The following is a 20,346-nucleotide window of genomic DNA, read 5'->3' as shown; positions in this document are numbered from 1 at the left end:
CATTGGAACATCAGTACAAAAATCAAAGCATATGAATCCCATTTTTCTAAGCCACTGAGGGGAACAATGAAGGGAACAAGGATTGGGAACGATGTTTGTTTCTACTGAGTTTTTTTTTTTTTTTTTAATGAGACGTTGCATATTAATATGCATTTATTATGTAATTATAAATGACTTTAGCAAAGCAAATTTACATCCTTAGTCGGTTATTGTTTAAACCACTTCAGAAAAACATTTTTTTTTTGCATGAACATTAATTTCATTAGTGTCAACAAAGACAAAAGCACAAGACGGTGTTGATCAAACAATTAAGAGAACTTGGGAAAGTGCGTCATCCTGTGTGGTGCATTGTGGGACGTGGCCACCATACTTGCATTCTGTACTGTATTGATTCTGTATTAGATGTAAGCTATGTATTTATACACACACACTTAGATACGTACTGCCCATTGCACAACATACAGAAAACATTTTATCAGTAACAGTTTTCTCTCCTTCACAAGGATCTACCAAGCATAGTTGTGTTGTGCTGCTTAAAATAGTGTAAATGGTAAATAGTCCGTATTTATATACGCCATGCAAGGCGCTCAACCACGACCCATCAGGAGCAATTAGGGGTTCGGTGTCTTGCCCAAGGACACCTCGACATGAACGCGACTTGGCTGAGGATCGTCTTATAACCCTCGGGTTACGACCGCTCTACCTTGCTCTGCCACGCCTTCGTTTGCTGGCGTCTCTGCAGTATGACGTCACATTCTCCAGCTCTGTATTTTTCCAGATGATAGATTCTTCACTTACAGACACAAGCACTCATGAATTTGCAGTTCAAACTTTCTCTTGTTCAGAGTCAATAAGATGTTTTATCAGTATTTAGATTCGCTCACATAGCTTTTTCGATTAATATATCTGCCCGCATTAGCAACATGGCCGCTCATGAAAATACCTCATTAAATAAAAAAAACAACGATTGTATCCAGATGTAACACTGCAGATCTTCAACACTGATGTGACACAAAAGCAAATATCTCGGCTGCATTCTGAGGAACTTAAAAAAAAAAAAAAAACCTCACTCTGTGCCTTCTGTTGTTGAGGCCGTCAGCCCTCCATCCTCTTCATTTTGTTGTCTTCTGACAACTTTATGTCTCTTTTGGTGTTTTCAAAGTATCTGTTGCTCCTATGAACACAAAAAGTGACACATATCAATATTTGAAAGCTATTTTCAACCAACTGTCATGCCATACAAATGTTCTTTTTTAAATTGGGAACTTTTCATCAAAGCGGCCATACCTGTCCATGAGACACGTTCTTCCTCACCGTACCTGTCCATGAGACACGTTCTTCCTCACCGTACCTGTCCATGAGACGCGTTCTTCCTCACCGTACCTGTCCGTGAGACACGTTCTTCCTCACCGTACCTGTCCGTGAGACACGTTCTTCCTCACCGTACCTGTCCGTTAGACGCGTTCTTCCTCACCGTACCTGTCCGTGAGACACGTTCTTCCTCACCGTACCTGTCCATGAGACACGTTCTTCCTCACCGTACCTGTCCATGAGACACGTTCTTCCTCATCGTATCTGTCCGTGAGACAAGTTCTTCCTCATCGTACCTGTCCGTTAGACGCGTTCTTCCTCACCGTACCTGTCCGTGAGAAGCGTTCTTCCTCACCGTACCTGTCCGTTAGACGCGTTCTTCCTCACCGTACCTGTCCGTTAGACGCGTTCTTCCTCACCGTACCTGTCCGTGAGACACGTTCTTCCTCACCGTACCTGTCCGTGAGAAGCATTCTTCCTCACCGTACCTGTCCGTTAGACGCGTTCTTCCTCACCGTACCTGTCCGTGAGACACGTTCTTCCTCATCGTATCTGTCCGTGAGACAAGTTCTTCCTCACCGTACCTGTCCGTGAGACACATTCTTCCTCATCGTATCTGTCCGTGAGACAAGTTCTTCCTCATCGTATCTGTCCGTTAGACAAGTTCTTCCTCACCGTACCTGTCCGTGAGAAGCGTTCTTCCTCACCGTACCTGTCCGTTAGACGCGTTCTTCCTCACCGTACCTGTCCGTGAGACACGTTCTTCCTCACCGTACCTGTCCGTGAGAAGCGTTCTTCCTCACCGTACCTGTCCGTGAGACACGTTCTTCCTCATCGTATCTGTCCGTGAGACACGTTCTTCCTCACCGTACCTGTCCGTGAGACACGTTCTTCCTCATCGTATCTGTCCGTGAGACAAGTTCTTCCTCATCGTACCTGTCCGTTAGACGCGTTCTTCCTTACCGTACCTGTCCGTGAGACGCGTTCTTCCTCACCGTACCTGTCTGGGAGATGCTTTCTTCCTCATCATGGTTCACATTAAGGTGCGCTCTTCTTCATCGTTCCTGTCCGTGAGATGCCTTCTTCCCCATCGTACCTGTCCTTGAGACAAGCTCTTCTTCATCGTTCCTGTCCGTGAAACATGTTCTTCCTCATCGTACCTGTTCATGGGACGCCTTCTTCTTCATCGTACCTGTCCGTGAGGCGCCATATTCTTTTTTGTACCCGTCCGTGAGACATGTTCTTCTTCATCGTTCTTGTCCGTGAGACGCTTTCTTCCTCATTGTGCCTGGCTGTGAGACGCGTTCTTTTTCATCGTACCTGTCCGTGAGACGACTTCGTCTTCATCGTGCCTGGCCGTGAGACGCGTTCTCCATCATCGTACTTGTCCGAGAGACACCTTCTTCCTCATTGTACTGCGGAACTGTGCTCAGACATGAACCTGCAGATTCCATTTCACAAGTCAGAATAACTTAGTGACATAAAACATTAATTTTATCAAAATGCTGGTCTGAAAAAATTGTTGGTGCGCTCTAACAGTCTATTGGAAGGAAGTCCCATCATTTTTCACTCTGACTCAATTAAAGATGGACAAAGGCATTATAAGAAAATGGTCTATGATCTGATGAATAAATAACCACTGAAGGAGACGCTGCTGTATCCTCTAAACAGAAAATATATATAAATCAATCTTGTACTCAGATGACAGACTATTATTTGGTTATAGATGCCTTCCCTCTCTTTTTCCCTGTATTTATGTCCATCCTCCAGACTCTTGTGGACCCTTTTTAAGTCTCCCTAAATAACACAGACAGAAAAAGTTAGATCTTGAGAGAACAAAAAAATCTAGAAACTTTCTGTAAAGAAAAGAGGATGGTCAATAAATAAATCTACACCTCATTACAGTGGTTAATAATTGTAAAATAAGTTGTTTCTGTTTGGTTGTGGACATATTTTATCTAAGGGAACTTCAGACTGATACCTCGCCAGTAAACATAAAATATTTTCCCATATATATTCCACATGAGCAACAACAACAACAACAGGCTCAGTAAACAGCTGACAGGTTGGGCCGTAGGAAAATGTTGTGAAGTGTGTGGTTCCACAGCTCCTGCTGTTCCTGCTACCACCACCAGCTGACCTCCAGTTTTCCAGCTTCAGTCAGGTCCAGTTTCGCCATCATCTTGTACATGTCTTGGTGTATACTGCACAGTGCCCTGAAACATGTCCAAACATGTTGTGCAACATTTTAGTTATTGTGAAAACTTGAACAAAATCCTTATAGAAACCAAACCATGTAAATCCTGTTTCTCCACTGACCTGCAGCCTTAGCAGAGGATCGAAATGTTTGTTTCTACATTTGATTTTGAGTTTATTTAAAAAAAAAAAAAAATGCACGGTGTATATTAATATACATTTATAATGTAAATATGCAGGATTTAAACAAAGCTTAATTCCATCATTAGTCTCTTAAAGTTACAAACGCAGGTCTCAATCTGTGATCGTGTTAGTTTTTGTCGTTTGGTGTTTTAAAATGACAATAGCTATCAAAATACTGAGTGAAATCTACATTCTGTGCCATTTTTATTTAACTACATCATAATTTAAAAATTTATGGACGCATTGATGTACCACAAATTAGTTTTCACTACTTTATATAGGGACACCTTTGAAACCAGAGAATTATAATATAAATATCATGTTACACAGGAAAAAACAAAAACGAAGCCAACCAAATTTACTCCCGGTTTTACCTTTACTTTTGACAGTAATTTTGTCCACACATTATATATTTAAATTACTTTAATCCCAATAAGCACTCGATTGATTGTCTGTCAGTGGTTTTTGAACAATTAAAAAACTGTTTTAACCATAAAGTAAATATTAAAACACAAAAGAATTTTTTACAAACGTTTTATATTTATTCCAGTTTAAACAAAACAAACGTTCACTTGTATTCATCTAATGGGGAGCTTACTTGCCAGGACCAAGATGGCGATCACGTCAACATGTCCTAACAATGGCCGATGGGCCTTACGTCTGAATGAACCCAGAAAAGCTAGCGGTTAGCATCTCAGTGACATGGGTATAACAATAAATCAAATCAAATCAAACTTTATTTATAAAGCCCTTTTCATACCAAAGGCAATACAAAGTGCTTTACAAGATAAAAAAAAAAAAGCACAATTCAATTCATGTGTATTTAAAACAAGCCTTTACACAACAAAACTGAAAAATTAAAATCCCCCTCCCCTCCCCTGACTCTTGAACAGCTTTCTCCAAGCTGAAAGCAGGTATTAAAATATTAAAAGTAATAAAAAAAAATACCTGTCTTGATGCTGCTGTGAGGAAACAATATTATGGGGCTCCAGCTACACCAGGAGCCATTCGCCCTACCGATCAAGGCAGACCGGGACCCAAACCACAGCCATAAGGGGCCCCAGCCAACCAGACAAGGGCAATCAATGCAGCAACAACCCCCAGACCGAGCAGGTAAAACCCCCGGCATGGAGGCGTTCTTCCCTGTGAGGAAAACACTAAAGTTAAAATAAAAATGAAATTACCTTAATTACGTAAGAACAGCTAAGAATGAATAAATAAATGAATTCATTAATAATTAAATAAGAAGCTATAGGGTTGAGTAAAATTAAAAGAAATTAATGTGAAATAAAATTATGTGAAATAAATTAAGATAAAAAATTTAGTCAAAAGCCAAGCTAAAAAGGTCTTAAGCCTCTTTTTAAAAACATCAACGGTCTCTGCAGCCCTGAGGTTTTCTGGCAGGCTGTTCCACAGTCAAGGGCCGTAACAACGGAAAGAGGCCTCGCCGTACGTCTTGGTCCTTGGAACAGCTAATAGACTGGTACCAGAGGACCTCTGAGTCCGCGATGAGATGCATTTAAGGTCAAGGATATGTTTTTTTAACCCCCCCTTTTTTTTAATGATTTTGGAATAAGATTTGTTGTTTCTCCCAAAATATGTAACAAACCATATTTTCAATATTCATTTTTTTCTTAACTGTCCACCATTGCAGCATTGTGTTTTTAAAATTCTAAACAAAGTTGATGACTGAAGTTGACTGCATGGCTACTTTAAGTCATTTTCTTATTTTTATTCAGCATCTCTGACTGATAAACAATTTCTAAATCAGAACAGGTCTTTATTGCCAAGTAAGTTTGCACATACAATGAATTTGTCTTGGAGTTAGCAAAAACAAAAGCGGAAAAAAGAACACACACACACACACAAAACAACAACAAAAAAAGAAAAACAAACAAACAAAAAAACAGTATTTACAGGGTATGACCCTCCACTGCTACCCTAGCGCTGGAATATGGTTCCAAGTATAAGTAGGCTCTTAAAGACATTTAGTCTCCCTCTCTCCAGGACAGAGAGGTGTTGGTGGGGGTGGGAGGACCTTTAGATTTGAGCAGCTTCAAAGAGGCCACATCTCTGCTGGGGGAAGGTGAGTGGCTGGTTTGCTGGGGCTGTTGTGGAATGTTGGGTCCAGCACATTGTCCTTGAAAGCAGTAGTAAACCTAGTGTTGTTGGCAAACCTTAACACATCTATACAGTCCACAGCTCCACTGGTCCACTGCTTAGATGTCCTCAAGATTCAAAGTGTTTATTGTCATTTTCCCAGTAAGGAAACAAGTTTCCCTGAACAATGAAATTCTTACTTTGCCGTCTGCACTGAATGCCATAAAAGAATATAAAAAATAAACAACTTAAAAAAAAGTAGATAGAAGATAAATGTAAAGATAGATCATTTATTTAACAGTTAATAAATGTGCAGTGTGCTACATAAACTGTTGAGCCACATTCAGCAATGAATGATCAGCTGTGCAGAAGAAAACTGTTTTGAGGTAGACGGTAAGATGCAAGAGCAATATCTATTATCTGTAGTAAGACATAAGCAGTAAACAGTATTGCAGTGCAGGGTACAGGCCATTGTTACGGATTCCTATCAGCTGTTAGGGAGCCTCATGAGGCTTTGAGTTTCTGCCTGTATGTAGAAATCACATGCACCATGACATGGTCTGAGCCTGGTGCAGCGCGGGTGGTAGGCTTTTCTTTAATTATTTGAATGATTTATTATGTATTTAAAAAACTTATAGTAATTTTTTAATTCCTTGTACAACATAAATATTATGGGGATGGGGCTTTGATGGTGATTAAGGTTTTGGGTATGCCAAAGATTTGGCAAAAAAAGTGAATTGATGTCATTAGTGTTTTTTATGCAGGGGTAGAAAAAGTACTCAAAAATTGTAGTTAAGCTAAAGTATCTTAAATTCTACTCAAGTAAAAGTTATAGTATCCACCAAAGATCTACTCAAGTAAAAATAAAAAGTACTAAATTTAATTGAGTAAAAGTTACTTAACTACTTTAAAATACCTGATGCAAACAAAAGAAGAGTCATAAATCACAAATCCAAGATGGCAGCTGAATTAGTCTCTGAGTGGTGTTTTAATGTTTTAGGACTGAGTCTTGTGTTTATGTGAGATCTATTTTTTAAGTTCAACAAGTAGAAATGTACAAGTACAAGAATATTATTTGCAACAACTAATTGCAATTGAAATATTATCACCTTGAGCATCTGTCCTGGGATTATAGACTGGTCGATTTTTTTTGTCAAACAACAGCTATCACCTCGGCCCTGTTAGCTAGCAGGCTAGCCAGCTTTTAAACACTGGGCCTTGCCATCCATTCTTCAGTTCCAGGATTTATTTGGATTCATCTGATCCTGAACCAACAGAATATCTTCTAAGCAGATCCTCAACCAGTCCTCCATCTGTATCCATCTGGGCCCTGGTTGCTACTTTTGCTAGCTCTTGGATCTGATGCTGATCTTCTGGAGCTGGACTTGCCTGCTGTTCCGTGAGTTTTGGCCTTTGTCTGCTTCTGGCCTTCGGCCTCATTTGCTAGCTGTTCAGCCTCTGGGTCTGGATGTTATCAACTTGTGATATTGTGGACTGTTTGATGCCATTGGATTGTGCTTCAGGCATTGGCCTACCTGCTGTCTTTTTTTTTTTTTTTATTTGGATTTTGGCTTTGCCGACTGACATCTTTCTTTCCTCTGGGCCCTGCCAGCAAGTCTTCAGTCTTTGGATTCTGCTGCTGTTTGTGCTGTTGTTGTGGAACTTTGGGGGTTTGGATCATCATTTGGTCCTCCAAAAAGCTAAATTCTCCACTGGTTTTACCCAGCACATGCACCAGCACACCTTTCCACAAACAGCATGTATTGACTACACAGGATTTTGTATCACTTTGTATAATTAACATGCTGCTGCCTCGCCTATCATGTTTAATGGTGTTGAAAAGTTGTTTTATATATGAAGACAGCTTATATACTGACTCTATAGATAATATTAGCTCAATACATGAGGCACCAAATTTAATGAGACTGAAACTACTGGTTCTCATGCTATTAATAATTTCTGGAAATGTGCAGCCAAATCCTGGACCTGTTGAAAGTACAACTTGTAATGCTGAAGAAATCGTAAGTTTTAATACCCTTGCTGAATTTAAATCACGAAATGGACTAGGTTTATTCATTTGAATATTGGAGGCCTAATCTCAAAGATTGATATGATACATATTTGGGCGCATTCAACTGACGCTGATGTAATTGTCGTGTCAGAATCTTGGTTGAATAAATCTGTCGGTGATAAGGATATCTGTATTGATGGTTATAATGTGTAGAGGACTGAAGGCCCTAACAGAGGTGGGGTGTTACCATATTTATCAAAAAAAAAAAAAAAAAAAATCAAGTTAAAGTCCTTTTATCAAAATCGATAAGCAAACTATTTGAAATTCTGGCCCTTGATCTGGAAATTTCTAAAAGGCTACATATCACAGTGGTTGGCTGTTATAGGCCACCTTCAGCAGTTAGCGATGCACTCTTCTCCCTTTCAATCTTATATCAGAGCTAAAATATAGTGAGCATATTTTAATTGGTGATTTAAACTGGAACTGGCTAGATCCAGTGTCTGATAATCTTAAAGCTCAGATTGAATCTTTTTCAGATGGTTGATAAGCCAACTCGGCTTAACTTGAAGAGTCCTGAAAAATCCCCTTTAATTGACCTCATTTTAACTAATATTCCCCATAGATACTCTTCAGCTGCACTTTTTGCAAATGACATCAGTGATCACTGTGTCATTGGAACAATGAGAAGTAGTAAAATTCCCAAAGCAACACCCCGCATCAACTTAAAACGTGGCATGAAGAGCTTTGTGGAACAAGTTTTTTTTTTCATGATCTCTGTGTTTTTGTTTGGGAGAAAAAGTATCTCATTGAGGATGTTGAAAGCACCTGGAAATATTTTTATTATGGTTTTATTGGTGTTGTCAATAAACCTGCTCCTTTCAGAAAACGTAGGGTTAAAAGTCGTGATACTCCATGGTTTAGTCCTGAGTTATCTGGTCTATTGCATGAGTGGGATGTGGCTTGGGTTAAATCAAGGGGTTCTGTCTTGGACTCAGATTGGCTGCACTTTAGACAGCTTTGAAAGTCTTGCATGGTGGCAATTAGGAAGGCCAAAGCTGAGCATTTTCTTACCAAAACTTCTGACAACATTAATAATCCAAGGTTGTTTTGGAAGAAAATAAAATCTTTGTCAGGAGGCAACAAAGGGCCAGAGCTTCCTGCATGTATTGTCAAGGACTCAAGAAAGGCCACGGATAAAGCCTCAATGCTCAATTTATTTAATGAACATTTTATTACTTCTGGTTCATTGTTTGACACTGAAGGTCAGGTGCAGTTAAATTCTTCTCTAGACATCAGGTAACTGTCCCTAAAAGTTTTAACTTTAGGTTTTTACTTTGACTGAGGTGCATAAACCCCTCAGACTTCTGGATATTAAGAAATCTGCTGGTCCAGACAATTTAGAACCTTTACTTTTTAAAAATAGCTGCTGATTTTATTGCTGCACCGATAACATATCTTTTTAACCTTACTTTGGTTACAAATTAAATTCCTCTTGTTTGGAAATTTGCTTTTGTTCTTCCTTTGTTTAAAGGTGGATATTCTACACTGTTAAATAATTATAGGCCTATTTCAATGCTTTCTGTGCTGGCTAAGATCCTCGAGTCTCCTGTGGCAGATCAACTTAAAGAATTTCTTGCAAACATCAATATTTTATCTGATTACCAATCTGGTTTAAGAAAAAACACAGTACAACAGCAGCAGCCTTAAAGGTTGTCAGTGATTTTAATGATATTTTGGATAATAAAGAACACTGTGCAGCTTTTTTTATTGACCTGACAAAAGCCTTTGATACTGTTGATCATTTCATTTTAATAGATAGACTGCACAGTATTGGTTTGTCTGACCAATACACTACCGTTCAAAAGTTTGGGGTCACTTTGCCATGGGATTCAATAGGGAAGTGACCCCAAACTTTTGAACGGTAGTGTATATCCGTTGGTTTAACCACTATTTAACAAACAGATCGTAATGTGTTCAGGTTGAATGTTTGTCCTTTGGGTATCGTGAGGTGAAAAATGGTGTGCCTCAGTCTTAGGGCCGCTATTATTCACACTGTCTATATATTGTATTGGGCGTAATATTCATAATGCCAACTTTCATTTATATGCAGATGATGCTGTTATTTATTGCTCTGCTCCATCACTCACTCGGGCTCTTAATTATTTGCAAGCAGCTTTTGATACTGTTCAGGCTACTCTGTGAGTTAAAATTAACCTTAAATTCAAATAAAACAAAACTTATGCTGTTTTCAAACTCAAATCAAAAAGCACTGAGCCTGTTTCCTATCATGAAGTCCTTGGGGGATGTAATTGAGCCTGTCTCATCATTTAAATATCTTTTGTTCTTTATTGATCATACATCGTCTTTCAAGTATCATGTCGAGCAACTAGTTAAAAAGTTGAAGCTGCGTCTTGGTTTCTATTTCAGAAATAAGGCTGGTTTCTCTTTTGTTGCTAAAAGGAGATTTGTTGATGCTACGTTTATGCCTCTGATTGTCTATGGTGATGTTTGATATATGCATGCATCCTCGCAATATCTTAAGTCACTGGGTGTTGTTTATCATGGAACGTTGAGGTTTATAACTAATCTCAAAGCTCTAACTCATCATTCTGTATGAAAGAGTTGGCTGGCCCTTGCTGTGTATTCAGAGACAAAACCATTGGCACATCTTTATTTATAAGGCAATATTAAATCTGCTTCCCTCAAACTTATGTAATGCTGTCCAGTCTAAACAGTAACTACAATCTTCGTTCTGTGACTCAGGATGTATTTTTGCGTTCTATACCCAAAGTCAGACTTGAAATGGGAAAAAGAAGTTTTAGATATGCTGCTCCAACAATTTGCTGCAGTTTGCTGCAATTTGCTCCTCTCTTAAGTCCGGTGTCTTTCCTTCTGCCTTCAAGCAAGCTCGGGTTACCCCACTGCTGAAGAAACCCACACTCAACCCAGCCCAGGTTGAAAACTACCGGCCGGTCTCACTGCTTCCATTCATGTCTAAATTACTAGAGCGTGCCGTCTTCAGTCAGGTCTCACAGTTCCTCCAAGACAACAACCTGTTAGATCCATATCAGTCTGGCTATAGGCAAGGTCGCTCTACTGAAACTGCTCTCCTGTCAGTTACTGATTCCCTACGGCTTGCCAGATCCACTGGTCAATCCTCAGTCCTTATACTGCTGGACCTGTCGGCTGCCTTTGACACTGTCAACCATCATATACTGTTCTCCAAACTCTTAGAGCTTGGCATCTCAGGATCTGTCCTCTCGTGGTTTACATCCTACCTCACAGGGAGATCATTCAAAGTATCTTGGCGAGGGGGCGTGTCCAGATCACATGGGCTGACAACAGGGGTGCCTCAGGGCTCGGTGCTCGGCCCTCTTCTCTTTTCCCTATACACCTCCTCACTCGGTGCAGTCATTAGCTCTCATGGTTTCTCCTACCACTGCTATGCAGATGACACTCAGCTTTTCCTTTCTTTCCCACCTGATGACACAACCGTCTCAATGCGAATATCAGCATGCCTTGCTGATATCTCTGCATGGATGAAGGATCGCCACCTTCAGCTAAATCTGTCCAAGACTGAGCTTATTGTCTTCCCAGCCAGTCCTTCTTTACCACCACAGATAAGTGTGCAGCTTGACTCAATCACACTAGTGCCTACATCTTCTACCAGGAATCTTGGTGTCATGGTAGACAACCAGCTGACCTTTAAGGACCATGTTGCCTCGGTTTCCCGGTCTTGCCGATTTGCTCTCTACAACATCAGGAGGATCAGACCCTACCTGACTGAACACACGACCCAGCTCCTGGTCCAGGCTCTGGTCATTTCACGCATTGACTACTGCAACTCCTTACTGGCTGGCCTGCCTGCATGCTCAGTTAAACCTCTGCAGATGATCCAGAACGCAGCAGCACGTCTGGTCTTCAACCAGCCCAAAAGAGCTCATGTCACTCCGCTGCTAATTGCTCTTCACTGGCTTCCAGTTGCAGCACGCATCAAATTCAAAGCTCTGCTTCTGGCTTACAAAACAATAACCCAAACGGCTCCGGTCTACCTTCACTCCTTAATCCAGAGCTACACTCCCTCTCGAAACTTACGCTCTACCAGTGAAAGACGCCTAGTGCTCCCACCACAACGTGGCGCAAAATCAGTAGCTAGACTCTTCTCCTCTGTTGTTCCCCGGTGGTGGAACGATCTACCAAACTCCGTCCGATCCGCAGAGTCCGTATCCACTTTTAAGACCAAGCTAAAGACTCAGTTGTTTAAGGAGCATTTCCACATTTAGCTTAACTAAATGAGTCAGAAAGATTTGTCCAGCTTTTTGGCTCAACCAAGTACTGAAGAAGCTGTGTGCACTTATGCCCAAGATGATATTGTGTGATGAAATCATGCACTTATGCCCAAGTTGATATTATGTGATGAAATCGTGATCCTGTATTTAAATAAAATGACAAAAAAAAAAAAAAAAAAAAAAAAATTATATGCACTGCACTAGCACTACATGACAGCACCTGGGTCCAACTGGACTCAAAAGCGGTCTGACTATCACTTAATTATGACGTCCCATCTTGTTTGAATTCATGCTTGTGTTGTTCTTCCTCTCAAATGTAAGTCGCTTTGGATAAAAGCGTCTGCTAAATAACTGTAGAATAGATTAGAATAGAATAGAATTGATAAGCTGTGTCTGGGGGAACTGGTCTCCTTCCACCTTTTTAAAAGTATGTTAAGAGTATTTAATGAGAAGTCTTTAGGTTGTAAATGTTTGGACTAATATTATTTTGTAACTTGAAATGTTGATGTATGTTTGTGATTTTATATGTAATTTTATTGGTGATTTCGATTATTTGTAACTTGGTTTGCTGTTGTCTTGGCCAGGACACTCATGTAAATGAGATTTCTTATCTCAATGAGGTTTTTATTCCTGGTTAAATAAATAGAATTAAAATAAAAATAAAATAAAAAAATCCAATCCAACACTGTTTTTAATAAACTTTTAAAACACTACAGTAAAAGAGAGAAAATAAAACCAAATCAAAGTATCCACAATGGTGAAAATGTTAAGCAATTCCTTATTAACAAAACTGTTCTCTTTTTTTCATTATATCACAAACATAAATAAGCAGTTGTCTTAATTAACAAACACTGACAGCTGATATAAGAAATTAAATAAAGTGCCATGCCCCACAGAATATTCTGCCAAGTGAATACGACAACATTAGACTGTAAAGCTCTTGTTCAGCTTGAGCAGGGGTTGATTTTTAAAGTTTGTAGCGCTAATCCACGTTTTCATCTCTGAACAACAAACCAGCAGAGCTGGAAAGACGCTGAGGCCACAAGGCCGGTGTTGAGTTTCAAAGACAGTTTTTTTATTTTTAGAAAAGAGTTTAGAAGATCCATATGTTCTAGACAAGGTAGCCTTCTAAATCACCTCTGACCTACTGGACTTCATGGTAGAGAAGAAATCCTCCTCATCTGATGAATGCTGCTGTCCTTTTCCAGCACTGACTCAGCCGTTTGGTTGAGGTGATGTCTAACATAGAGAAGACCTGTTGAAAGACAAACAACATCTGACAATTAAGTAATTATTTATCTGTCATTAGAGTCCTACAAACAGCTACAACTTCAGATGACAAAGATAGTTGTATTCTGTATTGTCATCTTATAAGTATTTGTTAGTAAGAAACAAGACTAAAATAAGCTATTGATGCTACTTACTGCCACATGCTTTCGTAGATTTGATGTGGAATTTTTGAAAGCCGACATCTCTGGCGAAGCAGGCACAATTTTTGACGTTCGGCATAATGTCTGTTCAGGCTGAACAGCATTTTTTACTCAGTAATAGAAGAGGTTTCCAATGTAGTGAAGTAAAATACTTGGGTCAAAATGCACATGAGTAAAAGTAAACGTACCCATTTCAAATACTACTTGAAAAAATTACAAATTACTCACAAAAACTACTCAATTACAGTAATTTGAGTAAATGTAATGTTACTTTCCATCTCTGTTTTTATGTAGTAATAGATGCTTCGTTTCGTGACCTTCTCATGGAGAGTTATATTATGGAGCTTTGGGACCACATGGGAACACCAAGATTTTTTTTTCTGTATATGTGTGAAACAAGTTTGTAATTAACATCTAAATCAACATGTTGATAATCAGAAATAATACAATAACAAGCAAAGAAATCAATTTTAGCACCCCCTGGTGGGCCATGATGCCATAACATCACTGTGGAAAATACCAGGATTTCCTGCATCTGCCTACAATGTGAAACAGCTGAAAAATGTCAAATATCACAAACTTTTTTGACATTAAATAATGAATAGTTTTAAACTGTAATTACAAATAAATTAATATGTAGTTGTAATCAAATTCAATGGAACAGTTTTACCCATGGGAAGTCTCAAGAAGAAGCATTTGATACTACAGTAAAAACAAAATGAAATAAAACATTTTTATTTTCCATGTATCTATTTATTTTTTGCGAATCTCGGACATATCCAAAACCCAAACTGTTATATTTGTTTTACAGAAAAAAGCGAATAATTAGTAAATAACTCATTCAAACAAAATATCAATTTAAAAGGTTAAAAATGGAACCAGTCAACAGAGAGGACAAACATGTCTATGTGGAGGCGTACATGTCGAACCATTTCTCATATTGGACACCTTGAAGGGCATTATCCCACTTCTACCATGGTCACTTATGAAAGAATTAAATATGAAATCAATTATTAATACGTTATTGTTGTTTTTTACCATTAAAATCATAAGTTTTTCACAAGAAGCAGCTGAGTGGACTATTTAATATCTCTCGTTGTGATGCGTTGCCAAGGTAACCGGCTCTGACACAGAACCTGCAGCAGAGGAGCCTTACTCATAGGCATCCCATGGGCAGAGCAAATTTTTTCAGCATGATACAGCAACCAGATTATCATTCTGCTTGCTATGATGCTGGACAGGACATGTTTAAAGAAATATCCACTATTCACTCTGATCATTAAATGTGTATCAAGTAAATAAGTCTATCCTAAATTGTTTTTATAATGTTATCCACCATTCACTCTGTATCAAGTATGTAAATAAGGTAATCAAGACCGAAAGACAGGCGGCGACCTATTTAAAATTAAATGCAACATTGCCATTGATCATGACATTTCAGAAAGACACTGGCATGTCAATAGTGGCGTTTGAAGGACAGAGATTTAAAGGTCCCATATTATACACTTTATTCCCAATCTGAGACCATTCATTAATATCTAAATGAAATATTTCCGCCATGGTATGGACAAATCGACCCTCAGTTTGAGTGCAGCGGCTTCTCTTCACCTCCCTCTTTTTAGCCGCTTCAGAAATGTGCCGTTTATGGTGGGCGGAACCCTGGTGGAGCAGCTCAGCTGTTGGCTCCGCCCATCGCATCGCCCGTCATGAGGTGATTGACAGGTTAATATATTTTCAAGCTATCAGACTAATAAGGCCGAAACGATAAAATAACTGCCAGCTCTTACCTCTCCAGCTGTGTCACGGACAGTTGGTATTGAACCTGGCTTCAGCTTCAAACGGTTGGCGAAGCCTGCTTTCCATGCCCCCATGTTGTGGAAACAGTCCTCTTTGAAATGCTGGCCACAGACATGCAAAACCTTTGGAAGTTTTCCGGGTACATTTCCTCCAAAAATAAAATTAATCCACTCAGTCCTCGTGGGTTCAGTGGATGGAAGTAAAAAAAACGTTTTCGTGTTCATTTATGCAGCCACAAACAGAACAGTGCTTCTGTCGCTTAGCCATGTCCGCTAACGAGGGTTGCCGAAGAGGGAAAAACACTGGGCGCTAGGTGATTTTTAGAGGGCGGGCTTTGAGAGCCGGTAGACGGGTCCATCGCTCTGTGGGGAGTGGTTATTGTCCCTTATGACGTCATAACGTACACGCTTTCAAACAAGCTCATTTCAGCGCTTACTTCCCTAGAGGTGGAGCAGGGGGGAGAGAGAGCGCCTGAAAGAGTTTCACACTTACGGGTCTCCTACACATGCGGGGGGGACCAGTATGACTGTTCCAAAACCATTAAAAAGTGAATTTTGCATAATATGGGACCTTTAACATTTGTGGACCCTGACCACTGAAGTTTGAGACAGACAAAATGTTGCTCCATTCCTATAATAGGATCTGTTACAGACCAATCTTCCTGTATATACTTGGAAACAGTTAGGATATGCCGCGGATACGGAGATTTGTATCCTCTTGGATCTCTACGGATCTTAGGTCTTTTTGTGATTATGCCATTTTTTTCAGTGGGTACAATGAAATTTTGACAGGTTTGAGTTCCAGTAAGAAAAGAAAGGATTGGTGGCTTGGATGGTAGTGAGACTTTCAGGCAAGTTTGCTCTGTCAATTTAAACTCTCATGTGTTGGATAAAAGGTTCTGAAACTAATTGGTTTGTTTGGTTGGTTTAGAAAATACAGAAAATTCCTGTTTTTGCAAAGGCCACATATAAAGTTCAAGCTTTCATTTGGACTTGTTTAGTTGACTCTTTATTTTGGTGAAGTCTTTAATGTCGACTGTGTTATGGAGAAATCTGATCAATTTTCTTCAGTTTCTATCGATGGTTTTATCAGAAACCCATGACAGTTTTCCAATGTGATGGATGATAGAACATAGTACAATATAATGGGACCTGGACCATCTGAGGGCTGTCAGTTGCTGTAAATTAAATCCTTTAGATGATGTGCTAGAGTTGAACATATATTTACAATTCCTAATTCTGATAATTATGTATTATTTGTACCAATTACATTGATATTTTGAGTCCTTACTGTGTTAAATTGCAGAAACTGTAGAGTTAAAGTAAAACATTGACAGTTCTAACTTTTGACTATGCTTTGTTGCTATATGTTAAATCCTAAGCGTACGGCAAGTATAGTCAACTTTTGGAATTTATAAAAAGCAAACATGATAGGAGAATGTTCCTACCTCCATGCAAAGTCTGACCATGGCTTACGCAGAAAATCTGGGAAAACGGGAAACTGCGACACCAACAGTCAGTAAAAGAAAATGTGGGAAGTAGCTTTAGTAATTTATTCTGAGATCCAGCAAAGTGGGACAGACTGGAGGTCTAGAAGTGATGCAACGCTTATGAAACACACAAGAGGTGTATTTCATTTATTTATTTATTTACTCATTCTTACACAATCCTTTTGTAATTGTCCCAATTTCCATCAACACAGTCTCCATTTCCTGTAGCTCCTTGTCCACCTGGTTAATAGCGATGATGGTGTCCCTCTGCACCTGCAGGACTTCCTCTGAGTACATGGCTGCTGTGGTACTGGGTGGTGGGTGGAGTCTCTAGCCTCCCCCTCTCCAACCACAGCTGCAGCCCTGCCCACCCAGCTAAAACACCCAGGAACTAGAAAGAAATAATATTTAAGACTAAATAAACTGCTACCAGATGTATCTGTACATGTTTATTTTATAAATTAAAACCAAAGTCTACATTACCGGCATCATTACTGTCATTACTGTCATGTAGCAGCTTTTCTCCAGAACAATCTACTGTGGGCTGCAACGTCATGCCGTAGGCCCCACCTGGAAGGTGTTACTGTTCACCTCTGTAGGAATGTTCTACCAACTGAGATATCCAGCCATACATTCTGATGCCTCTGGCGTGTCTTCCCTTCTGTGATGACAGCGTCTCCACCTGCTGCCACTATTCTGTCTTTCTGACACCAGTAACGTCCACGCCATGCCCACCAATTAAACATTTTTACCTTTTCCAACATGGTCCATCAGGATCTCTGTCTCACACCCTGAAAAATTCCTTTTCTTCTCTCTTTTTCCCTCCCAAGCCGTCACGGAAATGATGTGATGAATATGTATTAAAAGCGTCCACCTGAACATTTATAGCCATGGGCAGGGTAAAGCATTCCCTCACATGCGCCCGCTTTAGAGTTTATTCTGATTTATGAACGGAAACAGACGTAGGACATGTGTTCGCACGCTGTAATAAATCTGGAAGTAGAAGTGCTCCACAGACTCTGCCTGTAGTTTGCTTTGCTATGCTCAGGTTGAGAAATGAGGGCCCTGTTCCTCCACCAGATGCTCGCAGTTCACACTTACTATTTCTGTTGGTTTAACTGGTCTGTCCAGCAGTGTTCCCCTCCAATTAGATCCAACTGACCTCCAGTGTCCAAGACTAATGGCTGCAGATCTGATGATACAATTACAAAATTAATCCATGACCCTGATGCAGATGTTCCTACTAAGAACTGGAAAGAACAAGAGTCAAGGCCCTTTCCAGGAGTTTGGTTCCAGAGCTGTGCTGTGTGTTGATAGAAGTCAGACTACATCTAGTCGGTACTGCTCTACCTCACACACCAGCTTAGACTCCTTCCCAGTCAGCAAGGTTCAATCCCATGACCCATTAGCCAGTTTGTGATGCCAAAAATCGTCATGCCCGGGCTCCTGCCATTGCTGGCCAGCTCACAAAAAGCTGACCTTGGTTCCGATGGCAAGCCCAGATAGAAGTTATTTAGTTTTACCTGTTGATGTATTCATAACCAGTAGGTTGAGTGTTTCTATTCATATGTTTATTATTTTAACCCCGACCCAGTGCAGCAGAGGCTCAGGTGGTAGAGCGGGTCATCCAATGACCAGAAGGTTGGTAGTTCAATTCCCACTCCCCCGGTCAATCTGTCGTTGTGTCCTTGGGCAAGACACTTTACCCTCCTTGCCTCCAGTGCTGACATTGCTGTTGTGTGAATGTTAATGAATGTTCGGTGTTGGTTGGAGAGGCTGTAGGCTGCCACGTTCCCATCAGTCGACCCCAGGGCAGCTGTAAGCTACACATGTAGCTACACGTTTAGCTACATGTGTAGCTACATGTGTAGCTTAGCATAACCACGAATGAATGAAAACAATACAATGTAAAGAGCTTTGAATGCCTAGAAGAGCACTACAGAAAACTAACCCATTATTATTATTAACCCTTTGGTACTTGTGGTATCATCACATCACCATTCTTTGGTTCATGCAGGTATTTTTATAGTAAATTGTTGATAATGTATGTGCTTGTGCTCCAGCTGTGATATGAGCAGTGCCAGTGTGAAGATGATGGAAGTTGATGATCAGGACCTGGATGCTGAGGATGCTGGAAAACTCACAGAAGCTGACAAAGCTCATACAGGGAGAGTGGGTCACTCCATCATTAGTAATGTTTGCTTTGGTATAATGGAGCAATCAAAGACTTGGAGACTGAGCCAAGAAGCAGCATCTATCTGAATCTAACATTTAAATCCAGGACAAGAGTAAAGCTGAAGTCAGATTTCACTAACTTTCTTGTTTTCACTCAGATAAATCACCTGTCAGTCTTACAAAGGATGTTCTGCTGTTTCAGGTGAAGCTCCAGATGTACAGAGAATACTTCAGGACAGTGGGTCTGACCTTCATCATGACCATCATTTTTCTCTGCGCCTTCCAGCAAGCTGCCTCGTTGGCTTACAACTACTGGCTGAGCCTGTGGGCTGATGAGGTGCCCGTCAACGGCACGCAGAGTGACCATGAGTTGAAACTGAGTGTGTTCGCAGCTCTGGGCTTCACTCAGGGTACGTCATTCCAGATCAACTCAGAACTAGGTTGTCATGCACATGCCTGGTTCTACTTTACCTCTAAGCCTTACACTTGATGGCTGTTGTGTTTTCTCCCAACTACTGAGATTCTGATGCTTATTAACAGGTCACAGTTTCAATTATTAAGATCTGACTTGTTGATAAATACTTTGATTTCTGGAGCCCCCATTTTGGGGAGGTGTATCTATTGAACTCCAAACTCAGTTCCCTTTAAATCCTTCCCTGAAACTTGTGTGTTCTTACAAACCCTTCAAATGTTTTCATGGGTTTGCTATAGAGTCTACAGGGTGGTAAAAAATGCAAACAAATGTATAAAAACCTCAGTTTTTGTAGATCGATTGCTTAAAGAATAAACTAATAATGTAAAAATGTTCATGTGTGAGAAATAAGCAGGAAATCAAAATTTTAATATTTTCTTTGGTTTCTTGCTGCTCTTTGTGGGACAGAACACCACTGTTTTAATATCTAATCATATGACAGGTAGAGGTACATGAATTTACTAGAACATTGAATGTTTTGGCACCGCAATGTTGACTACAACCAAAACAAACCTGTACAGGTGGGTCTGGGCTGGTTCTGTCTCACGGTTTAGGACACCAAGGGCCTGTTTTTCCAATATTCCTGATCAAGAGTGCAAAATTGTCTGCACACGTACATAGGTTGCGCTTGTTTTTTTTTTTGTTTTTTTTTGAGTGATCAACTAAGAATGAAAACAGCAGAATTTAAATGAGGATTTAGCACCTATTAATGGTTGCTATGGAGAGGTTAGAAACACAGCAGAAAGGTTGCAAATGCAAAATGAACATGGATCTGATAAAAGATGCAGATATTGGTTGACAAGGCAAACAAAAATATTTCTGAGCTCCAGTAAAGAAATCTAAATGTCTCCAGAATGAATGAGTTTTGCTAAACAGTAAATGCAGATGGCAAA

General features: G+C 40.0%; 1 protein-coding gene across 1 annotated transcript in view; it reads left to right on the top strand.

Annotated features, from left to right (window-relative positions):
- LOC121629920 (multidrug resistance-associated protein 1-like) overlaps nucleotides 1-20,346 on the top strand; it is a 155,894-nt gene that overhangs the window by 117,235 nt on the left and 18,313 nt on the right. Inside the window, exons 21-22 of the mRNA XM_041969847.1 lie at nucleotides 18,870-18,978; nucleotides 19,184-19,391. Of these exons, the coding sequence (XP_041825781.1) occupies nucleotides 18,870-18,978; nucleotides 19,184-19,391 (317 nt within the window). The remainder of the gene's footprint in view (nucleotides 1-18,869; nucleotides 18,979-19,183; nucleotides 19,392-20,346) is intronic.

Source organism: Melanotaenia boesemani, chromosome 19 (genome assembly GCF_017639745.1).
Source record: "Melanotaenia boesemani isolate fMelBoe1 chromosome 19, fMelBoe1.pri, whole genome shotgun sequence".
Taxonomy (NCBI): domain Eukaryota; kingdom Metazoa; phylum Chordata; class Actinopteri; order Atheriniformes; family Melanotaeniidae; genus Melanotaenia; species Melanotaenia boesemani.
Note: the sequence above shows the minus strand (reverse complement) of the source record. Positions and strands in the feature narration are given on the sequence as shown.